Here is a 25364-nt window from a genome sequence, read left to right on the forward strand (position 1 = left end):
TTGGATCCATTAATCCAGAAGCCTCCTACCCATAACTATGGGGAGTGCCAGATCCAGATTTGAATTCTATAGCTTGGGCTCCTTTCTCTTCGTGGATTGGAAATGAACCAGCAACCAAGAGGGGGAAAGCTCTAGCAGCTAGTCCTGGTCCACTGAGCCATCCTTTTCCCTAGCCTTGTCTGATTGTGATGAGAAACCTCTCCTCTTATGACAGTTGCTTTAATTTTCCAAAGACAATAATTGGCCTGCACCTTCTCTTGTTTAGCAGTTGCTCTCCTGCTACAGCCAAGGACAGCATCACTTTGATCTCCATGAAGAACTTAAGCATGAACAACAGTACAAGTTACCCCTCTTCGGAAAAGGTTTCTCTTTCTAGCCTTGCATTTTAGAGAATTGCTTAGGATATTGTTTCTCTCCTTTGCTTTCTTAATCCATCGGAAAGGTGGTAATAAACAGGTCCATACAAACTTCCAGAGGTCTGAGTTGGTTCAGAAGAGCATGGAAGAATTTGGGTGCTTATCCAAAGCTTACCTGAACTATCTGAGTCCTTTGAAGCACCATTGGCATGTACCGTCTGTCTCTGTAGGTATAAGTGAGGGTTACGTTGCCATCTAGTGGCCAGCTGACAACACACTGGGAAGGGACTACCACTATGGGCTAAAAAAGTTCTTCTTTAGCTGGAGGTAGAGACCTATGTTTGAGAGATCAGGGACCACTGTTCTCCTCCCAGCTCCCACTGTGGGTATGATGTGTTGTGATTGGTGTTTGCAGTACATGGTTTCATTAACATTAATTCCCTTCCCCACACACACACAGCTGGACCATCACTTCCCTAGAGGTTACTATTTGACACCTAGTCTAGCATTTGGGATTGTTGGAGGGATGGCCAAGAGTTCCCAAGTGGCTCTCCAAGGGTTAGTCCCTGGGGGGATACTTTGCTTGTTTTCTTTTGTCTGCCAAGAAAGCCTACTGATGCATCATGTTTTGGTTCTTTTGTAGGTGTTATGAAGACAGTGACATGACAGGAGCCATGAGGAAACACTACTAGCTAATCAGAACTGACTTTCTATTTTGGCAGGGGGAGGCATTTCCTTTATAAGTTATTACATCCTTTCCAATCAATATATTTACTCTAAAATCAAGTTCAGTAACCCCATGTGGGTCATAAGAGTTTTCTCCAGCTGGAGCCAGCCTCTCATAATGTTTGATGTTCTAACTATATTTCTGATAGGCACACAAACTTTCAGTGTGTTCTAGCAGCTCCTAGGGGGAGGAGAGCCAAACCTACAACTTCACCGATGACATAGACCACTCCCTTAATGACCCTTTGGCATCTGTGCCAGACAATCATTGGCTTGCCCCACACCTGATCACAAACATCCCAGTTCAGCTTTGCACTGAAAGGCATGATCCAAAGCCCATTGAAACAAACAAAAAGACTCCCATTAACTTCAGCAGGCATGGATCAGGCCTGAAGTCAATAGGACTTCAGCAAATGCTTAAGTGCTTTGCTGAATTGAGGCATAATTGCTGATAGTCCCTCTCCGTGCCTCAGTTTTCCTATCTAAAGCAGGAATGATATTTACCTACCTCCCAAGGGTGTTGTGAGGCTACATTAATTAATGCCTGGAAAGCAGTTGGAGGTCCATGAATGAAAGCTGCTGGAGAAGTGCAAAGTATTTTAATTATTATTTCTATGAATTAAACTTCAGCCAGTCAGACATGTTCCTATGACTACAGTATGCTCCCTGCAGGGAATATCCATAACCCTTCCTTGATGGCAAATGTGGCCTCTGAGTATATGATGCTTCCAACAGGTCTGTGCTCTGATCCCTTCTGAATGGGGACAGCAACATCTGTCAGATGAAATGATTCAATTACTTGGAATAACAGAAGTAAAGTCACTTTAACAGAATGCAGCCCTTTATTTTCTGCCAATCTTTGGTTCCTAACTAACAGCCCCAATGAGCCACCATGCTTAAGCCTATGTCTACATTTAAAATGCTACAGTGCCACAGCTGCGGCTGCTCCACTGTAGTGGAGACAATACCTACAACAACAACCGGAGGGGTTCTCCTGTTGCTGTAATTTAATCCACCTCCCTGAGAGGTGACAGCAAGGTCAACAGAAGAATCCTGTCAACCTAGCACTGGCTACAGCTCAACTAGTTTGCTCAGGGGTGTGGGTTTTTCACACCCCTGAGTGACACAGCTGGATCAACCTAACTTTTCAGTGTAGACCCAGCCCTCACGCAGAGAGACCTGGGCACATAATCACTGTACGCTGGTGGACCTGAACACCAGCCTGGGACAAACAATCAGCCACATGTAATTACATTTCAGCCCTTTCTTGAGGGCTCTGTTTATTCTTCAGCACACAAAAAGAAATGTGGAATAATGACACAAGCAACAATCCTGTTTCTGACTGAGACTGGCCTCCAGTAGCGAAAGGGTCTACTCTCCCCCAACCTGGGGGTCTTCTTGCTCCTCAGAGCCTTCTGCTGCAGCCACCAGAGAGGGTACACTGAACTCTCTCCTGGGCCCTCATTGATATCCTCCACCTGGGAATCAGACCCAATCATTAGCTACTGTCCAGCTGGGTCAGCTGATCCGCAGCACCTGCCTCCCTGGCCCAAAAAGGAACAAACCACACCCTTGTTACACTCCCTATGCAACACTTAACAGGAAATGTCAATGAGATTCTCTGTCTAGGCATTTATACTGTGCTCATCACTGTGATGTTTGAGCAGTGGTACCTCAGGTTTAACACAGATGTTTCTTTGCTAACATGTTTGTGGCCAGACCACCTCTAGAGTTCTGAACTTTCAAAAGCTAAGCAATGCTGGGCCAGGGTAGTCTGTAGATTGGAGTCCTCCAAGGAAGATGCAAAGTGCTGCAGGAAATGATATTGATGGGTGCTCCTTCCACCTGCAGTCAGTACTGAATACTGAGCTAGCATGCTGGAGGTGGTGTCCTTTGGGCAAGACATAGATCAGAGATCCTAGGACACTTTTGGTAATAGCACAGCTGACCTGTTCAACTTCCCAGCCTCCTGGTATGGCAGAATTACATTGTGCCTACCTCCTACATTTTCCTCACTTTCAAATGGATCTGGGGATGTTCTACAACCTAATCCACTGAGCACTGTTAAAGGTGATACGCAAAGAAGTTTGTAAGTCAGACTTTTGCTCCTTTCTTTTGGCTCCTGTGTGATGTATAGGGAGAGTCGGATAGGGTTATTTTCAAAAATTCTGCTAGTTCACCTTTAATAACAGGAATTACTATTATTTACTAGAGGGTCACACCCTTTGTTGCTTATGTTGGCTAAGGCTGAGCTGTACATCCAGTGCCCTTGCAGTCTTCAGTGTGATTTCAGGAATATAGAAGAGAGACAATAACAAAAGCACACTGTCTCCTGGTGGGTGTGTGGGTGTGTTGCCTTCCTGCTTATTGCTTCCTTCTCCCTCCCTGGTCCTATTCCTCTTTGTTTCCTGGTTCCTGAACTCAGTGTTCCAGTTCCTGTAAATACTTAGCTTTGGGGGTGTGCAGTTACACAGGGCGTGCTGCTACATACCTGCCAGTTGGACTGCAGTTAAGTTTTGTTCAAACTGTTTTGACCTAATTGGTTTATGGTTGTTACGTTTTGATTGACCATCTACCTGAGGGTCCTGCTTCCCTTTCCTTGTGTTTAGGGACTGCTGTTCTGGGGTGCATCAGAGAGTAACACTTGGCTCCCTAAAGCAGCCTGGCCTGTCTAAGGAATTCTCCAGCCAGATAACACATGATAATCCTCAAGGATAGCCCAGACTCCTGTGACTGGCTCCCTGGGTAGCACACCAGCCTAGCCCAGATAAGGTTCCTGCAGCCATGACATCAGAAAGGTTCATGGGTGAGCACCACAGAACCTGTGAGGACCCAGATGACTAATGCAACCCTGTCTCAGACTAAGGTGCCTGAAGTAACCCCAGCAGAAATCCTTTTGAGGCCAGAGAGCACCTCCACTCGACATAGCCAGAAGAGATCTCACAAAGCCCCTAGATCAGCAAGGTGGCACTGTGTGGTTATGGATTATAAATAGCTAGGTAATAAGACAACACCCACCTACCCCAGTGGGGTTGGGGCACCCCAAAGTTGGTTAAATGGATCCTGAAACACCCCCGTGCACTTGTCTCTGATTGGGCCTAAACACATTGGTTCCCTTCCGCAACCTCTGAAGAAGCAGGAACTAACCCCAGAAACAAGCACTGCACTCAGCAATGAAACAACAAGCCCTCCAACAGCACCTGAGACCATTTGGGGGGTTTTCTGGAGGGCACGCACACAACTCCCCCAATCCCTGCAATAGTACAACCAGGAACTAGGCAGAGGCCTCAGGGCAAGCATGCTCTTTCTAGCCCCACCCTGTGGCAGACAATCAGCCCAGAGCCCGTCTGATGTCCTGCAGCCAATGCCCAGCCAATGCCCTGCCCCTGCACTGGAGGGGCATTCCTCCCCTCCAGTGGGGCAGCTTGTGGGCAGCAGGCAATCGGAGTGGGATTTCCTCCCCATCCTCCAGGGCTAGCTCCCTTTTCAGCCTACCTGCTCCATGGGACAGAGCTGACCCTTCCATGCTGCACCAGCACTAGGTCATCAGAAAGGTGTCTTGGGTCAGTACAGGGCCCACCTGGGTTACGGCACCCAAGACTCACTGCCTCTGTGCCCAGCTCCCTACACATCTTCCTCCTTCCATCCCCCACAGAGCTGCTCTTGTCAGCACAAGAGCATTGTACCAGTGTCCCATATCCAGGTATGGTGGTGCTTTCACCCTGGGCTAGCTGACTTGGCTGGGCTATAGACTAAAGCCTGAGTGAGGCTTTCACTTGGGCTGGTCACCCACCCATTTTGCATTGAGGATGCAGGCTAAACCACTCCAGTCATGGATGGCAGGTATAATAGGCCAGGGAAGGCTAAGCCTTCCCTGGCACAGCTGCTGCCGACCTGCTGCTGGACACCTGGGCCATGGTAGCCTTGCCCCTTCCCCGTTGTCCTCACTGCCTCCTGCTGCTGCCTGACGGTTAGTCCTCCATTACACCACCACCCTCTCTCTGAAAGTCCCCACTGCTCGCCGCGTCCCTCTTCCTCTTGGGTGGGGGAATGAGGAGGGACACGGCAAGCCAGTGGCGGGTGAGGGCATCTGATTGGGGGGTGAGGCGGCTCGAACAGGCACTTGGGCCAGCCCTGTACATTCCTCTCTGCCCAGCCTACACTCATGACTCGCTCTAACAAACTTAACTTGCTCCATAGCCTGAATGAACAGACTTTTCAAAATGCCTTATTTAACATGCTGCACAACATGCACATATTGACTTCCCTTGAGGTGAACATCAAGATGTATCGATCCTCAAGATAAACATTGATGGCAGTGAAAGAAAAATAAATCTCACTTTCACTGACAGAGTCAATATATGTATTGTTACATATACTCCATTGCACCAGTCAATCGGGCACAATCATTTAGCTTGATTTAATTTCATAGGGTGATTTAAGGATGTATTGTGGAGGATGCAGGATTGAAATATGCTGATGGCAATTATTGACCTGCAGCTGGGTTTTACAGAAGATAATAAAGTGTATGGAATAATAAATGCAATGTTTTCACAAGTAACTATTGATTGAGTTTCTAAATATATCCATTAGTTTCATAATTTAAATGTGTGTGAAAGGTGGACTACAAAGGATGTTTTTTAAATAACCTGCCAAACTCTTCTGTAAAATTACGGAAGGGAAAAACATATAGTTTGGCGCTGATTGGAAAATAGAACTTCTGTCCCACTGAAAATTCTGTCTGTCACAGTCTGATCCAGTCCCCCTCTCTGGATAGACACCAGTCTGTTGTGAGTGAACCCCAATGGCTGGATTCTATGTGCTCTTAAACTAACTGGGTCTGGGCAGAACAGGGTCATTATTTCTAGCTCTGAGTCTCTCAGGCACACTCCTGTGTGCAGACCCTGTGTTACCACCCTTTGTTGGGTTGCAGACTCTGCTGCCCAGCTGCCTTAGACCCCCACCTCTGTAAATGAATTGTACAAAAATAGAGTAAAAATGTTTGCAATATTGAATAATACGAGGGTCAAATTCCAAGAATTCTCCTTCTAGTCCCTAAACTGGGGGTGGGTAAACTACGGCCCACGGGCCGGATCCAGCCCGCGAATCGTTTTAAGCCGGCCCGTGAGCTCCTGCTGGGGAGCGGGGTCTGGAGCTTGCCCCGCTCCAGCGTTCCAGGTCGGGCACTGGGTCGGGGGCCGCACCACGCGGCTTGGCCCCTGCTCCGGCGCTCCAGCCAGGGTGCAGGGTCGGGGGCTGGACCACGCGTCTCCCGGAAGCCGCGGCATGGGCCCGCTCCGGCTCCTACGTGCTTATATGGGAGCTGCTGGGGTGGTGCCTGCGGATGGGGCAGCATGCAGAACCGCCTGTCCGTGCCTCCGTGTAGAAGCCGGAGAAGGGACATGCCACTGTTTCTAGGAGATTCTTGAGGAAAGCGCCGCTCGGAGCCTGCACCCCTGAGCCTCTCCCCATGCCCCAATCCCCTGCCCCTGCTCTCCAAACCCCTCGATCCCAGCCTGGAGCACCCTCCTGCACCCCAAACCTCTCATCCCCAGCCCCAGCCCAGAGCCTGCACCCCCAGCCAGAACCTGCACCCCTGCCCCAGCCCTGATTCCCCTCCCGCTCTCGGTCCCAGCCCAGAGCACCCTCCTACACCCCAAACTCCTCATCCCCAGCCCCACCCCAGAGCCCGCACCCCCAACCAGAGCCCTCACCCCCTCCCATACCCCAACCCCAATTTTGTGAGCATTCATGGCCCGCCATACAATTTCTATTCCCCGATGTGGCCCTCAGGCCAAAAAGTTTGCCCACCCCTGCCTAAACCATGTGCACATGTACTTCTGAAAAACTGTCCCTTCATGCTAATTGTTCCTAGGGTCCTACTGCCCCTTCTCAAACTCTAAACTCATGGAAGACACAGTCTACAACCAATGAACTCACTCCCTGTTCTCCAGCTCTGCCTTGGATCCCTTCCAATCCGCCTCCTGATATCTCCACTTTACTCTCAGTAGGGTCTCTAATGACCTCTTTCTGGCCAAACCTCAGGCCCTCTACTCTGTTTTCACCCTCCCAATCTCTCTGCTGCTTTTGACATTGTCGTTTATTCCCTCCTTAGCATCCTACCCTCACTGGGCTTTCAAGATACTATCTTCTCCACCTACCTCTTTGACTTCTCTTTCAGCATCTTTTCAGCCTCCTACATACTGCCCTAATACAATTTGGTCATGTAACTAAGCAGTACAGTTGTTCCAAATAAAAGTGTGGAATGAGGCCACGCAGTGTATGAGGGAAGATAGTCCCTGAGGGAGTCTGTCTGAGGAAGTGGTCAACAATAGGAACAAGTTTGAGAACCACAATATTGAATCATCCAGCCTGCAGGAACTGATGGGGCCATCTGACTGCAACCTGGGCTATTACTGCAACCTCATCTCTGGGCTCACTGACAGTCACTTAGCTCCCTTCAGGCTGCACAAAATGCAGCTGCCAAAATGATCTTCCTAACATGTCACCCTCCTCTTTGGATCTCACCACTTGTTCCCGCCTTTTCCACTACATCAAAATCAAGCTAATTGCGACTTGCTCATCTCTACTTATGGGACCTTGTTTCTTATTGTGATGCTCCCCACCTCCTCCACTCTCAGTGATGCCAGTTTTGTTGCCCCATTTAATTGAATCTCCCACAACTTTCTCTGCATTTTCTTCCATGCTGTCCCTACACACTGAATGCCCTTCTCAAGCTGATACACTATGACACTATCCTCTCACAAGCAGCCACATGTCCGGGTTTAAGCCAGTCAGTCCTGTTTTTGCCCCTTTCCAGCACTGATATAAAACTGGACGTGGTTTTGTCCAGTATCATGCACAGGGAACGCCATTTTGCAGATCACACTGCTCTGCGCCCGTCAGCATGCCGCGTGCTAGGTCACACAGGTGGGGGCAGGACATTCTGCAAAATGGTGTCCTCCGTGCAGCATGACCTCGCACTAGGGTGACCAGACAGCAAATGTGAAAAATCGAGACAGGGGTGGGGGGTAATAGGAGCCTATATAAGAAAAAGACCCAAAAATCGGGACTGTCCCTATAAAATCGGGACATCTGGTCACCCTACCTCACATGCACCATGCATGAGAGGTCACACTGGCGGGGGTGGGGGGTCACGCAGGTGGCAGCAGGGACAGCCAAGGGGATGTCCTGTATTCTGGGGAGGCACAAGTGGCCACTTTACCCTCTCATCATTTAGATCCTTCAAGATCCACTTTTGCCATGTAGACTGCAAGAGGAAGAGAGTTTATGCACCTCCCCACCCCAAAAGCAAATGGATCTACTAATATGTGCCAGCCACTGCCCTGCCCACTGCCCTTGTCACCTGTAACTCCATCCCGCGCCCTCCTCCTGTTGTACTTGTCTTTCAGGATGTCAGCTATTCAGACAAAGGACCGCATGGCTCTCTAGGCCTTGTGCGCTTTGCAGGCGCTGTGTGGGCAGACACAATGACAATAACAGCACTGCTACCACACCGAAGCTCACTTCGGCTCCTAAGAGCTGCAGTGCAGTGCTTCCTCTGAGCCAAGCCGTACAAGACTAAACCGCAGCGCCTAGCGCCAGCACAAGGAAGGGATGCTGCGAATAACCAGCCGCAGCCAGCCCCGAGGAGCTGCCCCAGAGGTTGCAGGCCCATCTCAGTGCTCCCAGCACTGCGGGGCAAGCCGAGGGGCTGAGGCCTTCACCGAGGGGCAGGCGCTGTACGGCACCAGGCTGGTTGTCACCCCGGTGCCACAGACCTGATGGCTGGCTGGGGGGTTGAGTTTACAGCGTCTCCATTACGTCACTGAGCGTTTCCATGACGCCATCGCCTATTTCGATGACGTCGCCATTCGCTCACGGCGAGGGCAGGGGACCAGCACCCCACGCGCCTAGCGCCCTCCCTGCCCCCAGCCGCGCGGGGCCCCTGGGTACTGTAGTCCAGCCGCAGGACTACAGTACCCAGGGGGCCCCGCGCCACGCCCCCTCTGCCGGCGCCGCAGTAACGCCGGGTCCCGCTCCCGTCCCCCTCCTCCCCCCCGAACAACATGGCGGGGCTGGGCAGCGGGGAGCGCTGGGCCGAAGGTAGCGAGCGCCGCGGCACTTGGCAGCGGCTGAGGGAGCTCGGGGGGCTAGGCAGGGAGGGGGCATTGTGGGGGCTGGGCAGGGAAAGGAGTGGGGAGGGGACTGGGCAAGGAGCGGGGAGGTGGCACTGTGGGGGCTGGGCAGGGATTGGGGAGGGGAAGGGGGTTGGTAGGGAGTGCGGAGGGGAGGGGGCATTGTGGGGGCTGGGCAGGGATTGGGGAGGGGAGGGCAGGGTGCTGGGCAGGGAGGGGGGATGAGGTTACTGTGGGAGTTGAGGAAGGGCCTTGGGCTTGAAGTTGCATTACATTTTTCTCTGCATACTGCTTTGTGCAATCTAGCCCTGAAGCTGTAGTTTCCAGTCCATGCATCATTTATATTATTCTGCACTATTATTATGTGCAATTTGTATTTGGTTCTTGCTTTGTTGATATAACTGGTGAACTTTCTCCTTTGTTTTCTCTGTTACTTGCTTTGTGTAATGTGTTTCTCAGATACAGCACACACACACAAAAAGACCCCCATTAAAGATAATACATGGATAATGCTGTGATGAAAGATGAATTTTTCTTTCATGGATTTTTGTATGTGAAAAGATGTTTCCATTAGAATGAATATTGAGATTATTTATGCGGGATATTATCACAACACCAATTTAACCATGAATTCCTTTATTAAATACAAAGGCTGACTGATAGTTATACAGTTTCTCTAAACATGCCTAAATAATAAGCAATGTACTACTCCAAACAGTAACAAAACATTTATAAGCATTTGATCAAGATAGTTACAAATGGGCTAAACCCAGGGATGCTTAGACCCATACTGGGACACTCCAATGTGGTCAGGCAGGTATTAGCAATGAACCCTTTAAGAGCTTACTTTTTTATATACCCTTTAACAAACAAGTGATGTCCTTGCCAATTGCTGACTTCAGTGCAAAATTGATTTGAGGCAGTTCTCCCTTATTTGAAGTCTTAATCCAGATAAAGTTTCCAACCTCCTTTTTTCTGAAGGCCTTTCTCCATGCCTCTCTCCCTCCTCCTAGCTGACTAGCAGTTTTTCCTTTGCATCTGAGTTCACGTAGGCCCCAATTTTTGAGAACACTGATAAATGGGGTGGGAAGGTCCATGTTGGTTATTTTAAAGACAGTTTCTTTGTCTTATTTAAAACCATCTACAGTCACCACTATTGGTCAGAGGCCTTTTTAGGAACTTTCCCTTATTTCATTCTTTGAACGAGGCATCCTCCCTCCTTCATTCCTGCTGGCCTTATAGCTTGCTACTTTCAAGATCTTTCTTTTACTTGCTAGTTAGGGCCTTTCTTTACAACACATTTCTTTAACCAGATTTATGCTAACTTTAATTCTCTAATTTTATGTTTATTGTACAGTGAAACATGCAATGATATGTCACTGCATTTTTGGTAATACATTCATAACGGGAACATGTTGCTTTGCAGCCTTAATTGACGCGATCAGAAGGAATGCATGCCCAACAGAGGAAAACAGTGAGAGTTCTGACTTCTGTGCTTGCAGCGACTGTATGAGAGGGAAGAAGGAGAAGTGCGACAATGAGAGGGGTCAAGCAGGCTCTGGAGAAGCTAGTGTGACTTACACAGAGGAGCAGTTGTATGGAGTACAAAGGTAAACAAACTATTTTCAGTAAACCCTACATTAAATTGTATTGGCAGAGGGAAAAGTCTCACGTTCGTGATCTTTTAGTAACCAAATGTCAACTGCAAAGCTGCTGTAGTCCTGAGCAGCTAATGTGCACTTGTGGTCTGACTGAATGGTGTTTATGGCGGTTGTGGGTGCTCTGCACCTTTTGAAAATTGGGCCCTTTTATTATAAGTATCTCTGAGTGGTGAAATCTGCAGTATCAACTATATTCTGAACTTTAATTTAAACTTCCTTGAGGTGTTATGGGTTTAAGTCACAAATAATGAACAGTTATGTCTATTATGAATATCTGTATTTAGTATCTAGTCAGTTTAAACTATGGAGCCATCATAATCATAGGAGGAATATGCATAATAATAGGTGATTAACAAAAGTTGCTGTATATGAAAAGAATGTCAGTCACTGTGCCTTCCTAAATTTAAATGTGAATGTTTACTAAAAATACTGCAACCAATTTATCCATATTGTAATCTAAAAAGTTAGCAAAAGATCATTTAAAAACAGCTGTTTTTTTAAAGTTACAGGAGCACAAACATTTCCTTTTTAGATTACTAGGTTTTAAACTTTAAAAGGTAGAACCATTTTTAATTAATTTTTTGTGTCGAGGAGACCTAGCTCTAGCTAAGACTTGAAATTCTAAGTTTCAGCCCAAACTTACTTTTCCAGCTGAAACAGACTCCCTGAAAAGAAGGATTTGATGAAAATAAGCATAACTGTGTGTTTAAATTTAGGCCTTGTTCCTACAGGGACCTCTGCATGGGCAAGACCCCTGTTTCTGTTGACTTCAGTGGGGCACTGTGTGGATGTGTGTGTCCACTGTGTGCAATGCTTCACAGGACTGGGGCCCTGCTCATGAAAATGAGGCATGGCTGAGGCAAAGGATAGTATAGTCGAGTATTGTTCACCCCCCTGCATTGTCAGTGCATCTCAGTTTTAGCCCTTCTAGCCCTGAGCTGCTTAAGTAGAGATTGAGGAAGGATGGCTCAGTGGTTAGAGCACTAGTCTGGGTTGTGGGAGACCTGGGTTCAGGTCCTGCTCTGCCACAAACATCCCGTGTAACACGGGGCCAAGTCACTTAGTCTCTCTGTGCCTCAGTTCTCAATCTGTAAAATGGAAATAATAGTGCTTCCCTACCTCACAGAGGTAGTGTGAGCATAAGTGCATTAAAGATTATGAGGTGCTCAGGTACAACATGGATGGGGGCTATATAAGTATCTGAGATAGGCAGACAAACATTGTGGTTTGCACAAATAGAGATGACAATGGGGGACCCATCAAGCTCCTTTTCACTTGTTGATCAATGTCAGGATTTTAAATGTTGTCTTCTCAGGTGAAAGTAATTTAAATAAGCTCTTCTACTGCAAATGATACATGTGCCTGGTTTGCTATTCTATATGAAATGAACCTGGTGCTGTCCAGTTCCTGCTGGCCAGGTGTTCAGGTTCCGAAGTTATGTGCATGGTACAAACGGGCACACTGATGGCTTTCTTACCAGGGCAGGCAAGAGATGGATGAACATGGAGACCAAATTACACACCAGCTCTTTAGATCTTCTCCTTTCAGTTGAGGGTTGAGCTGGATTGGTGGGGAAGCTTGTGTTACCTGCCTTTGTTGTAACTGCTTTGTGGCTAAACAGATGACTTCAGTTTCTAGGATGCAGAACCTGGCACCTTTCTTCAGCATTTACATTTTTACTAAGTGAATTTTAAGTGATACACATGACCCCATCCCTGAGACAGAACTCTGATTCCTCATGCATCTTAGCAACATACAGTCTCTCTCTGCTGCTGCTTTTTTCTCACCTATGTTAAGTGCTGTCTATTTGGTTCCCTGTAAAATTTTCAATTTTGTCTCTTTTCAGAATAAAGAAGTGTAGCAATTATTATGAAATTTTGGGAGTTGAGAGAGATGCCAATGAGGAGGATTTGAAGAAAGCTTATCGAAAACTGGCCCTTAAATTTCACCCTGACAAGAACTGTGCTCCTGGAGCAACAGACGCTTTTAAAGGTATGTGAGATGAAGTACGGTTTATTTTAAAAAGAATTTTCCAGCAAGGCTTGCTTCAGACTATGGCAATGCACCCTGGCTGAAGACTTCATAGAAACACAGGCAGCTTATAATTTTCATAGGCGATGGTAGGATGCATACAGTTTTCTTCATAAAATCCCACAGCTGCCTGACAAAGAGTTGTCTTTGTTAGGAGGAGTTTCAAAGTACAGACCTCTGTGAGAAGCAGGATAGTAGTAAAATGAAAAGGCATCCTAAATCCCTTTGAAGTTTCACAGGGGTGTTTAAGCAGTATTGTTTGTAACAATAGCCCTCGTCCATTTGATCAACAGTTTTCCTGGTTGTCTAATCACCTATTGTTCTGTATGTGGCCATGGAGGGGATGGACAAGTCCTGTTCCTCCCCAGCCTGGCAGAGACTTGCAGCGAGGAGCCCCCCAGCAGGGGTGCTCCCAGAGCAGCATGGGGAGATCAGATTTCACGGGGAAGGGTTTATTTTACTATCTATGACATGTTTTTCACGGCCGTGAAATTGGTAGGGCCCTAATTATGAGTTAAAAATCATGAAAACATTGAAAGTTTTTGAGTGTATTATTCTGATTCTCTGAATTTTATACTAAGATTATAAAAACAAGTCATGACTCTATGCATCTGAAGAAGTGAGGTTTTTACCCACGAAAGCTTATGCCCAAATAAATCTGTTAGTCTTTAAGGTGCCACCAGACTCCTTGTTGTTTTTGTAGATACAGACTAACACGGCTACCCCCTGATACTTGATACTAAGATTATATTATCTATATCAACAATCTCAGTATCTAAAGACTTAAATTAAATCTGTTATACGTTCTCTTTTTTATCTTCAAACTATGGCCAGGACTATCTTAACACAGAGCTTGGCAAAGCCTTGCTTTCAGTTAGCCAGTACTAAGATAGAGAAGACATAAAGTTGTTGGGGGTTTTTTGGGCTGGGGGTTGGTTTTCAGTGTAAATTTGCCTATGAAAAATGTATTTCAAATAGCATTAAGGTGGTACAAAAGTTCTAAATTTTAAAATCAAACTTCAATGTTCTTTACTTGCATTAATATTTAGATACCTTGAACATTAGGAAAAACTATATGAACACAACTTTCCAAGAAAAAGTTATTGCATACTTGAGTTTGTTGCTGCAGCTATTTGACCTTCAGAAATTAATAGCTAAAGATGTTGGTGTGTTCTGGGAGACATGGTGGCTTGGTAATAAAATATGGGGTCTTTCATCTTTGGGGCACTAGTTTAGAGCCAGCTCAGGTGGCTAGTGATGAGGTCATTGTCAGCTGACTAGCTGTATGGTGGCCAATGTGAAACAATTCTCATATTTCAGGTCCTGGTAGACACCTAAGTGTATCAGTTTGTACCTTTATTTTCAGTCTCAGTGAAGTGGTTACAGATTGAATAGAAATGGCCATGGACATCAAACTGGTCTATTGGTGGCTCTTTCAGGTCAGAGTTGAGACGTGTAGAGGAGAGGGGAAACTGCCAGTGATGTACTTATTCTATGAAGAGAGGCTTTCATTCTCCACAGCTATCTCAGTGCTAAACATAATAAGGCTAGTGGATTGCCTTTGGCATTAAAAAGCAAATTGGACAATTTTGAAAGCTACCACTTATTAATATAAAGGCAATTATTGTAAATTCCTTGATCCTTATTTGAGAATTTGTTTCCCAAATGTTGTGATCGAGCCCTATTCTTGATAGTCTCTCAGGTGACTGGTGGAACTCCCCTAGCTCAAAACTGTGCCTTTGAATGGGGTTGCCAGCAAGTGGGCATTTGTAAGATAATGGCCATCCCTCACCTTACCCTCCGTTCCTTTCTTTCCTCTGGTGCATGAGATCACTCTAACCCTGCTGCCATTCTCACTTAGCCCTCTGTGGTATGCTGTACTCGCAATTGCACTTGTTTAACTAAGGCCTTGTCTTCACTAGGAAAAAAGATATATTTTTAACCCATGCTAAGCTAACCTGTGTTACAAGTCTAGTGAAGACAAGGCAGTTGTAACCTTTCAGCTGATTGAGGTAAATCCTAGGAGGAGCATAGTGTTTATCTTGTCCAACTCGTAGGAATGTAACACAAGTTAACTTAACACAAAGTTAAAAGTACACATCCTACAGGAAGGATGCAATGTCATGTAATTAACCATATGGTGTGTGGACACACACTGTCTAAAGCCTACCATGTCACTAACTGGTTTCAGACTTGGTAAAAAGCTGTATTGTCACTCAGCCCTTTAACAGATTTCCAGAATAGTCTCTTCCCCAGTTTTCTGAGTATTTTCAACCCTTCAGTATGCTACAGGAGATGTTTTAACTTCCTGCTTCTATCCAAGATGAGTGAGCAGCTTTCATCAGTGCTAATACCAGTATCCATAAGAATAACTGAAAGGAGCACTCACTTTGCTTTACGAATAACACCTCCAATGGACATCGAGTCTCTCTGTCCAGATGGTTGTGTGTTACACTTTGTCCAACAGAAAATGTGCCTCTATCAACTTGTTGCTACTCATCTTATAAAATTCAGCTTATGAAAGGCATATTGACTCGAAAAGATTGCATGAAGTAAATGTGTAATATTGCTCTCTCTTATTCTGCAGCAATAGGCAATGCTTTTGCCATTCTGAGCAACCCTGAAAAACGATTACGATATGATCAATTTGGGGATGAGCAAGAGACTTTCAGCACTCCCCGGGCTAGGAATTATGATTATTACAGGGAATTTGAAGCAGACATCACACCAGAAGAAATATTCAACATGTTTTTTGGTGGGCACTTCCCTACAGGTCAGTGTTCTGTCTATAGTGTCTTTGAAGTGTAAAGAGTTGGAAAGTTAGCTTTATTTGATACTGCTCAAGAACCTAAGGCCATGTCTACACTACACAGCTAACTCAACATAGACAGCTTACATCAACCTTACTGTGGAGGTTTATGCACTGCAATGTTCCTCCCGCCGATTTAACTCTCTTGCTACGCTGACATAATAAAACCATCTCGACATTAGCTTCACAAATGTTATGCAGAGCACAGCAGGCTGCTATGACCACGGCAATTTTTCTTCATTCGGGTCTAACCTGCCAAAAAAGCAGCGCCAACGACCCTTTAATTGGCCAAATGCACATTCAACAGTCATTCTGCACCTGCTGAACCTGTTGTTGAAGTGCTTCTTGCTGCAGTCAAGGTTTCTGGTGTATGGCTTCATAAGTCATGGGAGCAAGGGGTTGGCTGGGTCTCCAAGGATCACTATTGGCATTTCCACATCCCCCGTTACAATCTTCTGGTCTGGAAAGAAACTCCCTGCTTGCAGCTTTCTGTACAGGCCAGTGTTCCTGAAGATAAATGCGTCATGCACCTTCCCTGACCACCATGCGTTGATGTTGGTGAAATGATCCATCACAGTATGCAGTACCATAGAAAAGTAGCTCTTTCTGTTGTTGTACTCCATTGCAAGGTGGTCTGGGGCCAAAATGGGGATATGCATGCCATCTATCACCCTGCCGCAGTTAGGGAATCCATTGCCGCAAAGCCATCCACTATTTCCCGCACGTTGCCAAGAGTCGCAGACAGTTGTAGCAGGAGGCGATTAATGGCCCTGCACACTTGTATCGCTACAACCCCCCTGGTGGACTTCTGTTTCGCAACTGATTGGTAGCAGTGTGGAGTTGCCAGCTTCCACACAGCAATCACCACTTGCTTCTCCACTGCTAGGGCAGCTCTCATTTTGGTGGTCTTGTGCCAGAGGGCAGGGGCGAGCTCCGCACACAGTTCCAGGAAAGTGGCTTTGCACGTCCGAAAGTTCTGCAGCCACTGCTCATCATCCCATACCTGCATAACGATGCAATCCCACCACTCAGTGCTTATTTCCTATGCCCAGAACTGACGGTCCACTGTGTGCAGCTGCTCTGTGAATGCCAACATCAATCTTGAATTGTTTCTTTCCATGGCACACAGCAGGGCAGACACCACGGTGGCATCAGATTCGCAGCTCATGAAATACTGCAGTATCAGCCACGTTGTGTTCATAATGCTCATCACAATACTGGAGAGCAGTCCAGGATCCATGCTTTCAGGCAGAGATGATGAGCAGGAAGTTTACAGGGGCTGTTGAAAAGTGGTGCAAAACGTAGTAGGAAGCCCATAGAATGATGGGACGGAGAAAACTGCACCATGGGCCACTGAGTCCAGCCCCATGATGCACTGCGATCCCTTCCCAGAACACCTGGCGGCAGATGGTGGTGAGTTGCACAGTGGGATAACTACCCACAGTGCACTGCTCTCTCTGTCAATGCAAGAGCACTAACTGGACGTCACAAGGAGCATTATGTGGATGTGCAAAAGCGGTTTAATTACAGTGGTGGATGATTGTCAACATAACTTAAGTCGACTTAACTTTGTAGTGTAGACATAACCTAACTGTACTTTTCAGAATAGTAAAACCCAATAATTAAAGTGCCAGTTGCTGTTACTCTTTTCTCACTTCTTCCTTTATATGTCTAGCAAAACTCCTGAGATGCGCAATTTTAAATTGAGTTTGTTGACTTCAGATTTTCAGAATGCGAAAACCTACCCTAACCTTGCTTTCTTCACATGTGTTGCTACAACAGCATTCCCACATGGTTCAGTGAACCTTTCATGCTGTTGCTGCTCTGGTGTGGCCAGCCAGCACACTCCCAACCCCTGCCTGTGTCTTCTTGCCTCTCCCGAGAGTTCCTAATAAGCGCTGAGCTCCAGGGTTGAGAACCACTAACGCAGCAAGGGCTGAGGCAGGTTGAATTCCTTGTGGGCCACATTTTTAACTCCAGCTGTAGTTGGCAAAACTGCCTCTTCTCTCTCCCCATTGCCTGAAGCCAGAAATGGTTTGGAGGTAGGGAGACGGTGTTTATCTCCAGGGATCAGGAGTGTGCTTGCCAACCACATCAACTGTAGTGCTGCTGTCATAGGCAGCTTACTGAGGCATTTTCTACACTGGCAAGTTTCTGCGCAGTAAAGCAGCTTTCTGCGGTGTAACTCCTGAGGTGTACACACTGCCAAGTCACTTAGTGTGCAGAAACTGTGCAGTTGCAGCGCTGTAAAAAAACCCACCCTGACGAGAGGCGTACAGCTTTCTGCATTGTGGCTACAGCTCCATGGTGCCAGTGTAGACACCCTGGTCGATTACAGTGCTGCAGCTAGTTTCCAGGAGGTGTCCCACAATGCCTGTTCTCGCCTCTCTGGTCATCGGTTTGAACTGTACTGCCCTGCCCTCAGGTGACCAACCGTGAGCCCCACCCCTTAAATTCCTTGGGAATTTTGAAATTCCCCTTCCTGTTTGCTCGGTGATGCATACAATGGTCTCAGCTCAACTTTCCAGCTGACCATGCCTGCTCCACGCACCAGGCGATCCCCCGCTTGGAGCAGTGCTGAGCTGCTGGACCTCATGAGCATTTGGGGAGAGGAGGCTGTCCAGTCCCAGCTGCGCTGCAGCTGTAGGAATTACGATACCTACAGTCAGATTTCATGACAGAAAGGGGCCGTGACCGGGACACACTCTAGGGCAGGTCAAAGTGAAGGAGCTGCAGAGCACCTACTACAAGGCGTGGGAGGCAAACCACTGCTCCGGTGCTGCGCTGACGAGCTGCCAGTTCTACAAAGAGCTGGACGCGATACTCAGTGGCGACTCCACCTCCACTGTGAAGGCCTCTGTGGATACTTCGGTGGCTCATGTGCCAGTCAAAAGTGCACCGAGCCAAGAGGAGGAAATCTTGGACAAGGATGTGGCGGGGGGAGACCCAGAGGCAGAGGATGACTCGGAGGCCAGAGATGCTTGCAGCCAGGAGCTCTTTTCTACCCCGAAGGAGGCTAACCAGTCACAGCTGTCGGAGATTGGCAAAGCGCAAACAGGAGAGGAAGCCCCTGGTAAGTGGCTTTGATTTGGGGAATCGCTGAAGCGAGTTGTTGTGAGCAGGAGGGTTGCAGAAAGCAGGCGTGTGTCTGTGTGATGTGCGTACCACCACATGCCTAGTCTAAGTAATGGAACAGGGTGTTGATTGACTCCCTCACTTCACGGGAATCTGCCTTGGAGATCTCCAGGAAACGCTCATGGAGATACTGGGCAATCCGCTGCTGCAGGTTCTTTGGCAGAGCTGCTTTGTTTCTTGCCCCATTAAGGGTACCTTTCCCACGCCACTCTGCCGTCACTGGGGAGGACCATTGCTGCACACAGGCGAGCCGCATAAGGGCCAGGGCGGAAGCCACAGTCTTGGAGAAGACCCTCCTTTGATTCCCTGCTCGCCCTCAGCAGCGAGATATCTTCCATAATGAACACAGCCTGTGGAAAATGGGGGGACAGTAATGATTGTAAGGTCCCCCCTACAGTGCTGGCTCTCCCCAAGAGCCACATGCCCAGTCTACAGTACGGTCCTGGAACACTGATTTCCCCTACCCCTGAGGTTACTCACCATTTTGGGGGTCTTGTGTCTCGTGTGCTTGCCTGACGTCAGCCAGTTAGTGACAGGTATGTGAATAGTGGTTGTGTTTTAAGTCACTGAATCAGTGGTCTGTGTGTTGCAAACAATACTGCTTTCTGTAAAATGTTACATTTTGGCTTCACAGATATGACCTTGGGAGCCCAGCCTCCCTCTTTGTTATCGTCAGCTGAACGGCTGCGCAGAATTAGGAAGTGGCCTCAAAGAACTAAAGAGGATTTTCTGTGTGATGTCATGATGCACTCCGCGGCTGAAAAACAAGTATTGAAGGAGTGGTGGGACAGCGAGAAGGGGGACTGAAAGGAGAATGTGGCGCGCCAGAACGAAGGCATGAAGCGGCTCTTAAAGGTTATGGAGCATCTAGGTGGTCTGGTGCCAGCATTGGAATGTGCGTGCCATCTATCGCCCCTCTGCAGTTAGGGAAGCCCATTTGTGCAAAGCCATCCACAATGTCACGCACGTTGCCCGGAATCATGGTCTTTTGGAGCAGGATGCGATTAATGGCCCTGCACACTTCTGTCAACACCAGTCTAACGGCCAACTTTCCCACTCCGAACTGGTTAGCGAACGATCGGTAACAGTCTGGAGTAGCCAGCTTCCACAGTGCAATCGCCACACACTTCTCCAACGGCAGGGCAGCTCTCATTCTCATGGCCTTGCGCCGCAGGGCTGGGGCGAGCTCATCACACAGTCCCAAGAATATGGCTTTCCTCATCCAAAAGTTCTGCAGCCACTGCTCATCATCCCAGACGTGCATTGATGATGTGATCCAACCACTCAGTGCTTGTTTCCCAAGCCCAAAACCAACGTTCTGCTGTAGTCAGCACCTCTGTGAATGCCACGAACAATCTCGTGTCATAGCTAGTACGCATGGAGAGATCAATATTGAACTCCTCTTGCCTTTGTAGTTTAAGGAATAACTCCACTCCACTCGTGATGTTTTAGTGAGAGCAAGCAGCATATTGGTCAACAGTATGAGATCCATTCCTGCGTGCAGTACACAAACCATTGAAAGATGGTGCCAAATGTGGGCAGAAGCACAGGGATTGCTGGTATGTGAAGCAATGCATCACGGGGCATTGGGACAGGACCCAGGATGCCCCATGACCCCCTCCGCCTTCCCACAACTCCTAGCGGCAGAAGAGGAAGAGATGCTCTGTGGGATAGCTGCTCAGAGTGCACCGCTCCAAATACCGATGCAAGTGCCACAAGTGTGAACATGCTATTGCGCAGGCAGCTGGCAGTGTGAACACACAACAGCGGTTTCCCTTCAGCGCTCTCTGTGCGGCGATGTAACTGCCGGCACTGTAACTCTGCCAGTGTAGCGATACCCTGAGTATATGCAGATGTGCCATGACAGCTGCTGTGATATACTGCATGACCAGCCGTGATGTGTTCATAACAGTGACCACAACAGTAGAAAGCAGTGCAGGCTCTGGGCGCACAGTAAACAGGGGCCATTGAAAAACACCACAAAACACAGTTGGAAGCCCATGGAATGGTGGGACGGGAAAAAATGAGTCGGGACATTGAGCCCACACCCAGGATGCACTGCGATCCACTCCGCCATTCCACAACTCCTAGCTGCAGAAGATAGCGAGTAGCATAGTAGGATAGTTACCCATAGAGCACTGCTATCACTTTTGATGCTAAAGCACCAACTATGGATGTGCTCCACCAACAAAAGGAGCATTGTGTGAACATGCACAAGCGATGTAATTATACCGTTTTTTGATCATTGGTGTAACTTGCATAAAAAAAAACTCTGTAGTGTAAACAAGGCCTAAGTGAGGGTGTTGCAGATTTTGTGGCAAAGAAAAATAAGGGAGCACAGGGATTTTCATTACAACTCCCTATTAAAACTAAATAGCTATGACTTTAGAACACTTTTTTCTTCCTATTTGCTATACGACTAAACATCTTCCTTGCAATTCTTTTGCAAAGCAGAAATTGTGTATGCTTTGCCTACTTCCAAGCTTAAACAAAGCTTAAAACTGTTTTGATATTAAAACCAAATCATAACTTCCTCCAAAAAAACTTTTGAGATGAACTTTCTATACTTTTTCCTAGCTCAAAGGTTATTTTTCTCTTTAATTGAGGAAAATCAATTCAATTGTTTTGGTGCACATGAACAAATCCCATATGCACCAAAACAGTTGTAAGCTGCAGCATAGGCTTTTGGGGAATTGGAGTTGAAAACCTTTGGAGATGAGCAAAACTACAGCTCCACACCTAACTTTTTCTTATGCTGATAGGGTATTCTGCGTGACGGTCCTGAGATCCTGGAACTTGCTCCCTCCACTTTGTCTGAAATATTATGAACTTGATGACCTGTGCATGCTCCAAAAGCCACTTATTTAATCGGGTTTTGGAGAGATGGAAGATATGGACCCAGAGGCATTAGGGGGTGGAAAGGAACATTTCTGTTCCTTTCCATTTGCTGGCCAACTGAGCCCTGGTCTATACTTAAAAATTTAGATCAACCCCTGAGTGCCGTAGTTAAGCTGACCATACTTCCAGCGTGATTCAGCGAGGTTGACGAAAGAATTCTTCTGTCAACCTAGCTGCTGCTGCCTCAGGGAGGCAGATTACCAGCACTGACAGAAAGACCACTTCTGCTGATGTAGGAAGTGTCTACGCTACGGTGCTACCGTGGCATAGCTGTAGCACTGCAACTGTGCCGCTGTAGTGCCCAGAGTGTAGACATGCCCTGAGTTAATTTGTTACTGTTTGTTTAATGCTGCAAGTAGGCTGAGTTTATGGTACCAATGGGATGTTTTTTAATGCTGCTGGATGATCATTATGGTGTTGCAAGTAATTGGCCTCGAGCTTTGTGTATGGGCATTTTGATATTTAGACTTTAATAAATGAAAGTCAAGAATTTATTTTAAGTTCAGTTTCTTGTAACAATGTTATCCTGCCCATGTTTGTAAAGTGCTTTGAGAACCTTGGATAAAGGATGTTATAGAAGTGTAAAGTTATATTAATTTCATGCAGGCTTAAAGATGGAGTCGTATTTCTGTGATCCTGATTAGGACAAACATTTTTAATTTGGAGCCTCTACTACAAAAGAGTCCTGAATTAAAAAGGAAAGAGCATAGCTATTCCGGTGTTCATGTAATGTAAAATCCATAGCTTTAAAAATTGGTAGAGCTCTTTAACAGCATCATTCTGATCAAAATAGCTTGTGCTTCTTTCTTCCTCCATCTTAGAAGTTCTAAAATAAATCAGCTATATACTGTGTCTCTCTTTAGCCTACAAGAAAAGGAAATCCTGAATTGTATTCTTTATCAAGTAGGTACTTCTCCTTAATCTCTTCTCTCGTTACAAAATCCTTAATGAGGCAATAAAGAGCTCAAAGAAAGAGAACAGAAATGAGTACAGCAGGGCAAATTTAGTAATTAAGAGCAGCCTAATTTATGGACTGAATGATAAAGCCTATTACTTATATTTAGAGCCTCAGGTTCCCACGCAAAATAGTCTCTCAAGAGGACATGTTAAAACTCATGTGACAGCAAGAGTTGCAGTATAAAAACCCCAATGGGTCTCTGTTTTGTTTTTTGTTTTTGTTTTTAGAAAATTAATTGAGATGGTTTTGCACCAAGTTTTGCTTTGCCTTTTGTTGTTGTTATTTTTCTTAAACATTCCCTTTCTCTTGGCACACCAATGCCCCAACATGCTGCATGATGGCTAGCTCCCATGTGCTGTTTTGGAATTTCAATTCTGAGGTGTATTATTTGAAGTTTATAACCTGGCCTGTCATGACTATGCCTGGTAACTCAGGCCATTTACTGTAAGGTGGGATAGCCAGCTAGAATTTCTGAGGAATAATAGATGCCTGCAATTGAATGAAAATGGCTAGTTCACCTCTTTGGGGTTTTTTAATACAGGAAATATTCATACGTTTTCAAATGTAACACCAGACGCCCACTATTATCGGCGGCGACACCGAAATGAGAGAGCCTGGACGCAGGACAAAGAGGAGGAAGAGAACAGGCCTCAGGTACCGTGGGAGGAAGCTGTTAGCTTTAAATATTGATCATGGCTACAGTGGGCGCATTTCAAGTTCATATGGGTTTCAGTAGTGTTCCCTATACAGTAGAACCTCAGAGTTACGAACACCAGAGTTACAAACTGACCAGTCAACCACACACCTCATTTGGAACCAGAAATATGCAATCAGGCAGCAGCAAAAACAAACAAACAAAAAAACAATACAGTACACTACTGTGTTAAATGTAAACTACCAAAAAAAAAAAACCTAAGGAAAGTTTTAAAAAAAAATTTGACAAGGTGAGGAAACTGTGCTTGTTTAATTTAAATTAAGATGGTTAAAAGCAGCATATTTCTTCTGCATAGTGAAGTTTCAAAGCTGTATTAAGTCAATGTTCAGTTATAAACTTTTGAAAGAACAACCATAATGTTTTGTTCAGAGTTATGAACATTTCAGAGTTACAAACAACCCATTCCTGAGGTGTTTGTAACTCAGGTTCTACAGTTCTTAAAATGGGGAATGCCTCTAGAACCAGTAATATTTTTACAATCAGAATGGATTTTTTATGTGGGACCACTGTACTTGTCTCTTTATTTGCTACTTCCAAAATGTATCTTATTGTGGGGGGGACTCAGAAAAGAGCTATGGTCTTTCATCAGTTGAAATGGATCAGTAGTGGCTGAAAATCATTACCATCCAGTGTCAGTTGTGTAGCCTAATGGGAAATATGTTTGTGGTGTGGACAGACAAGTGTTCATATCACATACGGTTGCAGTGAACATTCTTGTTGGTAATCTTGATACAGACACCAAGGACTGAATAGCTACAGACTGCTTTCTGCGCTTCCCCTTAAAAGCCAAAGTTGAGGCAGGTGGGCAGGACAGTGTAAAAAGAAACTTACGCTGTTACTGTCCGGGCTGTTAGTTTTATGGAGTAACAGAAGACTTTTGTCCCTAGAGCCATCACTGTTTCACTTGCACTAAATTCACTTACTTTGAAAAACATATTCAAACAAATAAAATAAAATACACATATCTAATTCCAAATTGCACTATGTATTGTTTATTAACCTGTAACATTCTTAAGAGTTTCAGTCCTTGGGTAGAAAATAAATAATGTTGTGGATTTGAGAAAAAAACATTGTAAATTTTAGAAACTACAGGGAACCTGTAGATGTAAACTGTATCCAAGCAGGGTATTCCTTGACCTGCATTGCCTCCTGGCAGCACAGTGTGCACATACTTTTTGAGGAGATAGTTATTTGACTTAAAAATGGAATTGTGCATTAAAGAAACTTTGCGAAAATTTGATTTGGAGAACACTTATTTATTTATTTATTTGAAATTTAAGTTATTAAAGTATTTTTCTAATAAAGGTAATTTTGAAATTTAACTAGTTTGAAATTTAAATGTCACGCTTCTTCTGTTAACTCAAGGGTAGTCTCTGTTCTTGTCTGTTTAACATCTGATGCGTTGTCTGCCTAGAGACCGCTCCTGCCTTTTATGAGCTAGTAGGTCTTATTTCCATCTCTAACTTTTATCATCCACTAACTATGGTTGTCCATTTCAGAATACGTACTCTGCATTTATTCAGTTGCTGCCGGTTTTGGTGATCATAGTTTTGTCAGTTATAACTCAGCTGATGGCCACTAATCCACCGTACAGCCTGTTCTACAAATCGTAAGTCCAATTTTTAAAAAACTGTTTATCTGGTCTAGGTTACTTGGAGTGGGGAGGTAGAGGGATGTTGGACTTAATAGAGAATTCACTAACTTTTCCCATCCGGTCTCTGCAGAAAGCATTATCACTTTGTAATTAAGGGACTTTTCAGTGAACTTCTGGGGGTTTTGCTGCCTGCTTTTCCCAGCACTTGTTCCCCTGTACTCCTTCAGCAGGACAGATGCCTGGCAGCCAGGATGCTCAGCATGCAGGAAGGCGTCCACCCCACAGGCTATGCCAGCAGAAGGTGGCTCCTGCTCCAAGATACTGGCAAGCCTGGTTGATCAGG

At 46.0% G+C, this 25364-nt stretch overlaps 2 protein-coding genes across 3 annotated transcripts in view; both read left to right on the forward strand.

The window, feature by feature from the left end:
• Positions 1 to 389, forward strand: part of ECSCR (endothelial cell surface expressed chemotaxis and apoptosis regulator) — a 47737-nt gene extending 47348 nt beyond the window's left edge. Inside the window, exon 8 of the mRNA XM_065409982.1 lies at positions 266 to 389. Coding sequence (XP_065266054.1) covers positions 266 to 389 — 124 coding nt within the window. The remainder of the gene's footprint in view (positions 1 to 265) is intronic.
• Positions 390 to 9126: 8737 nt separating this feature from the next.
• Positions 9127 to 25364, forward strand: part of DNAJC18 (DnaJ heat shock protein family (Hsp40) member C18) — a 36006-nt gene continuing 19768 nt past the window's right edge. For both annotated transcript variants that reach the window (XM_065409465.1, XM_065409466.1), the window contains exons 1-6: positions 9127 to 9188; positions 10647 to 10830; positions 12728 to 12873; positions 15500 to 15685; positions 23254 to 23366; positions 24927 to 25036. In XM_065409465.1, coding sequence (XP_065265537.1) covers positions 9152 to 9188; positions 10647 to 10830; positions 12728 to 12873; positions 15500 to 15685; positions 23254 to 23366; positions 24927 to 25036 — 776 coding nt within the window. In that variant the 5' untranslated portion in view covers positions 9127 to 9151. The remainder of the gene's footprint in view (positions 9189 to 10646; positions 10831 to 12727; positions 12874 to 15499; positions 15686 to 23253; positions 23367 to 24926; positions 25037 to 25364) is intronic.

Source organism: Emys orbicularis, chromosome 8 (assembly GCF_028017835.1).
Source record: "Emys orbicularis isolate rEmyOrb1 chromosome 8, rEmyOrb1.hap1, whole genome shotgun sequence".
NCBI classification, from domain to species: domain Eukaryota; kingdom Metazoa; phylum Chordata; order Testudines; family Emydidae; genus Emys; species Emys orbicularis.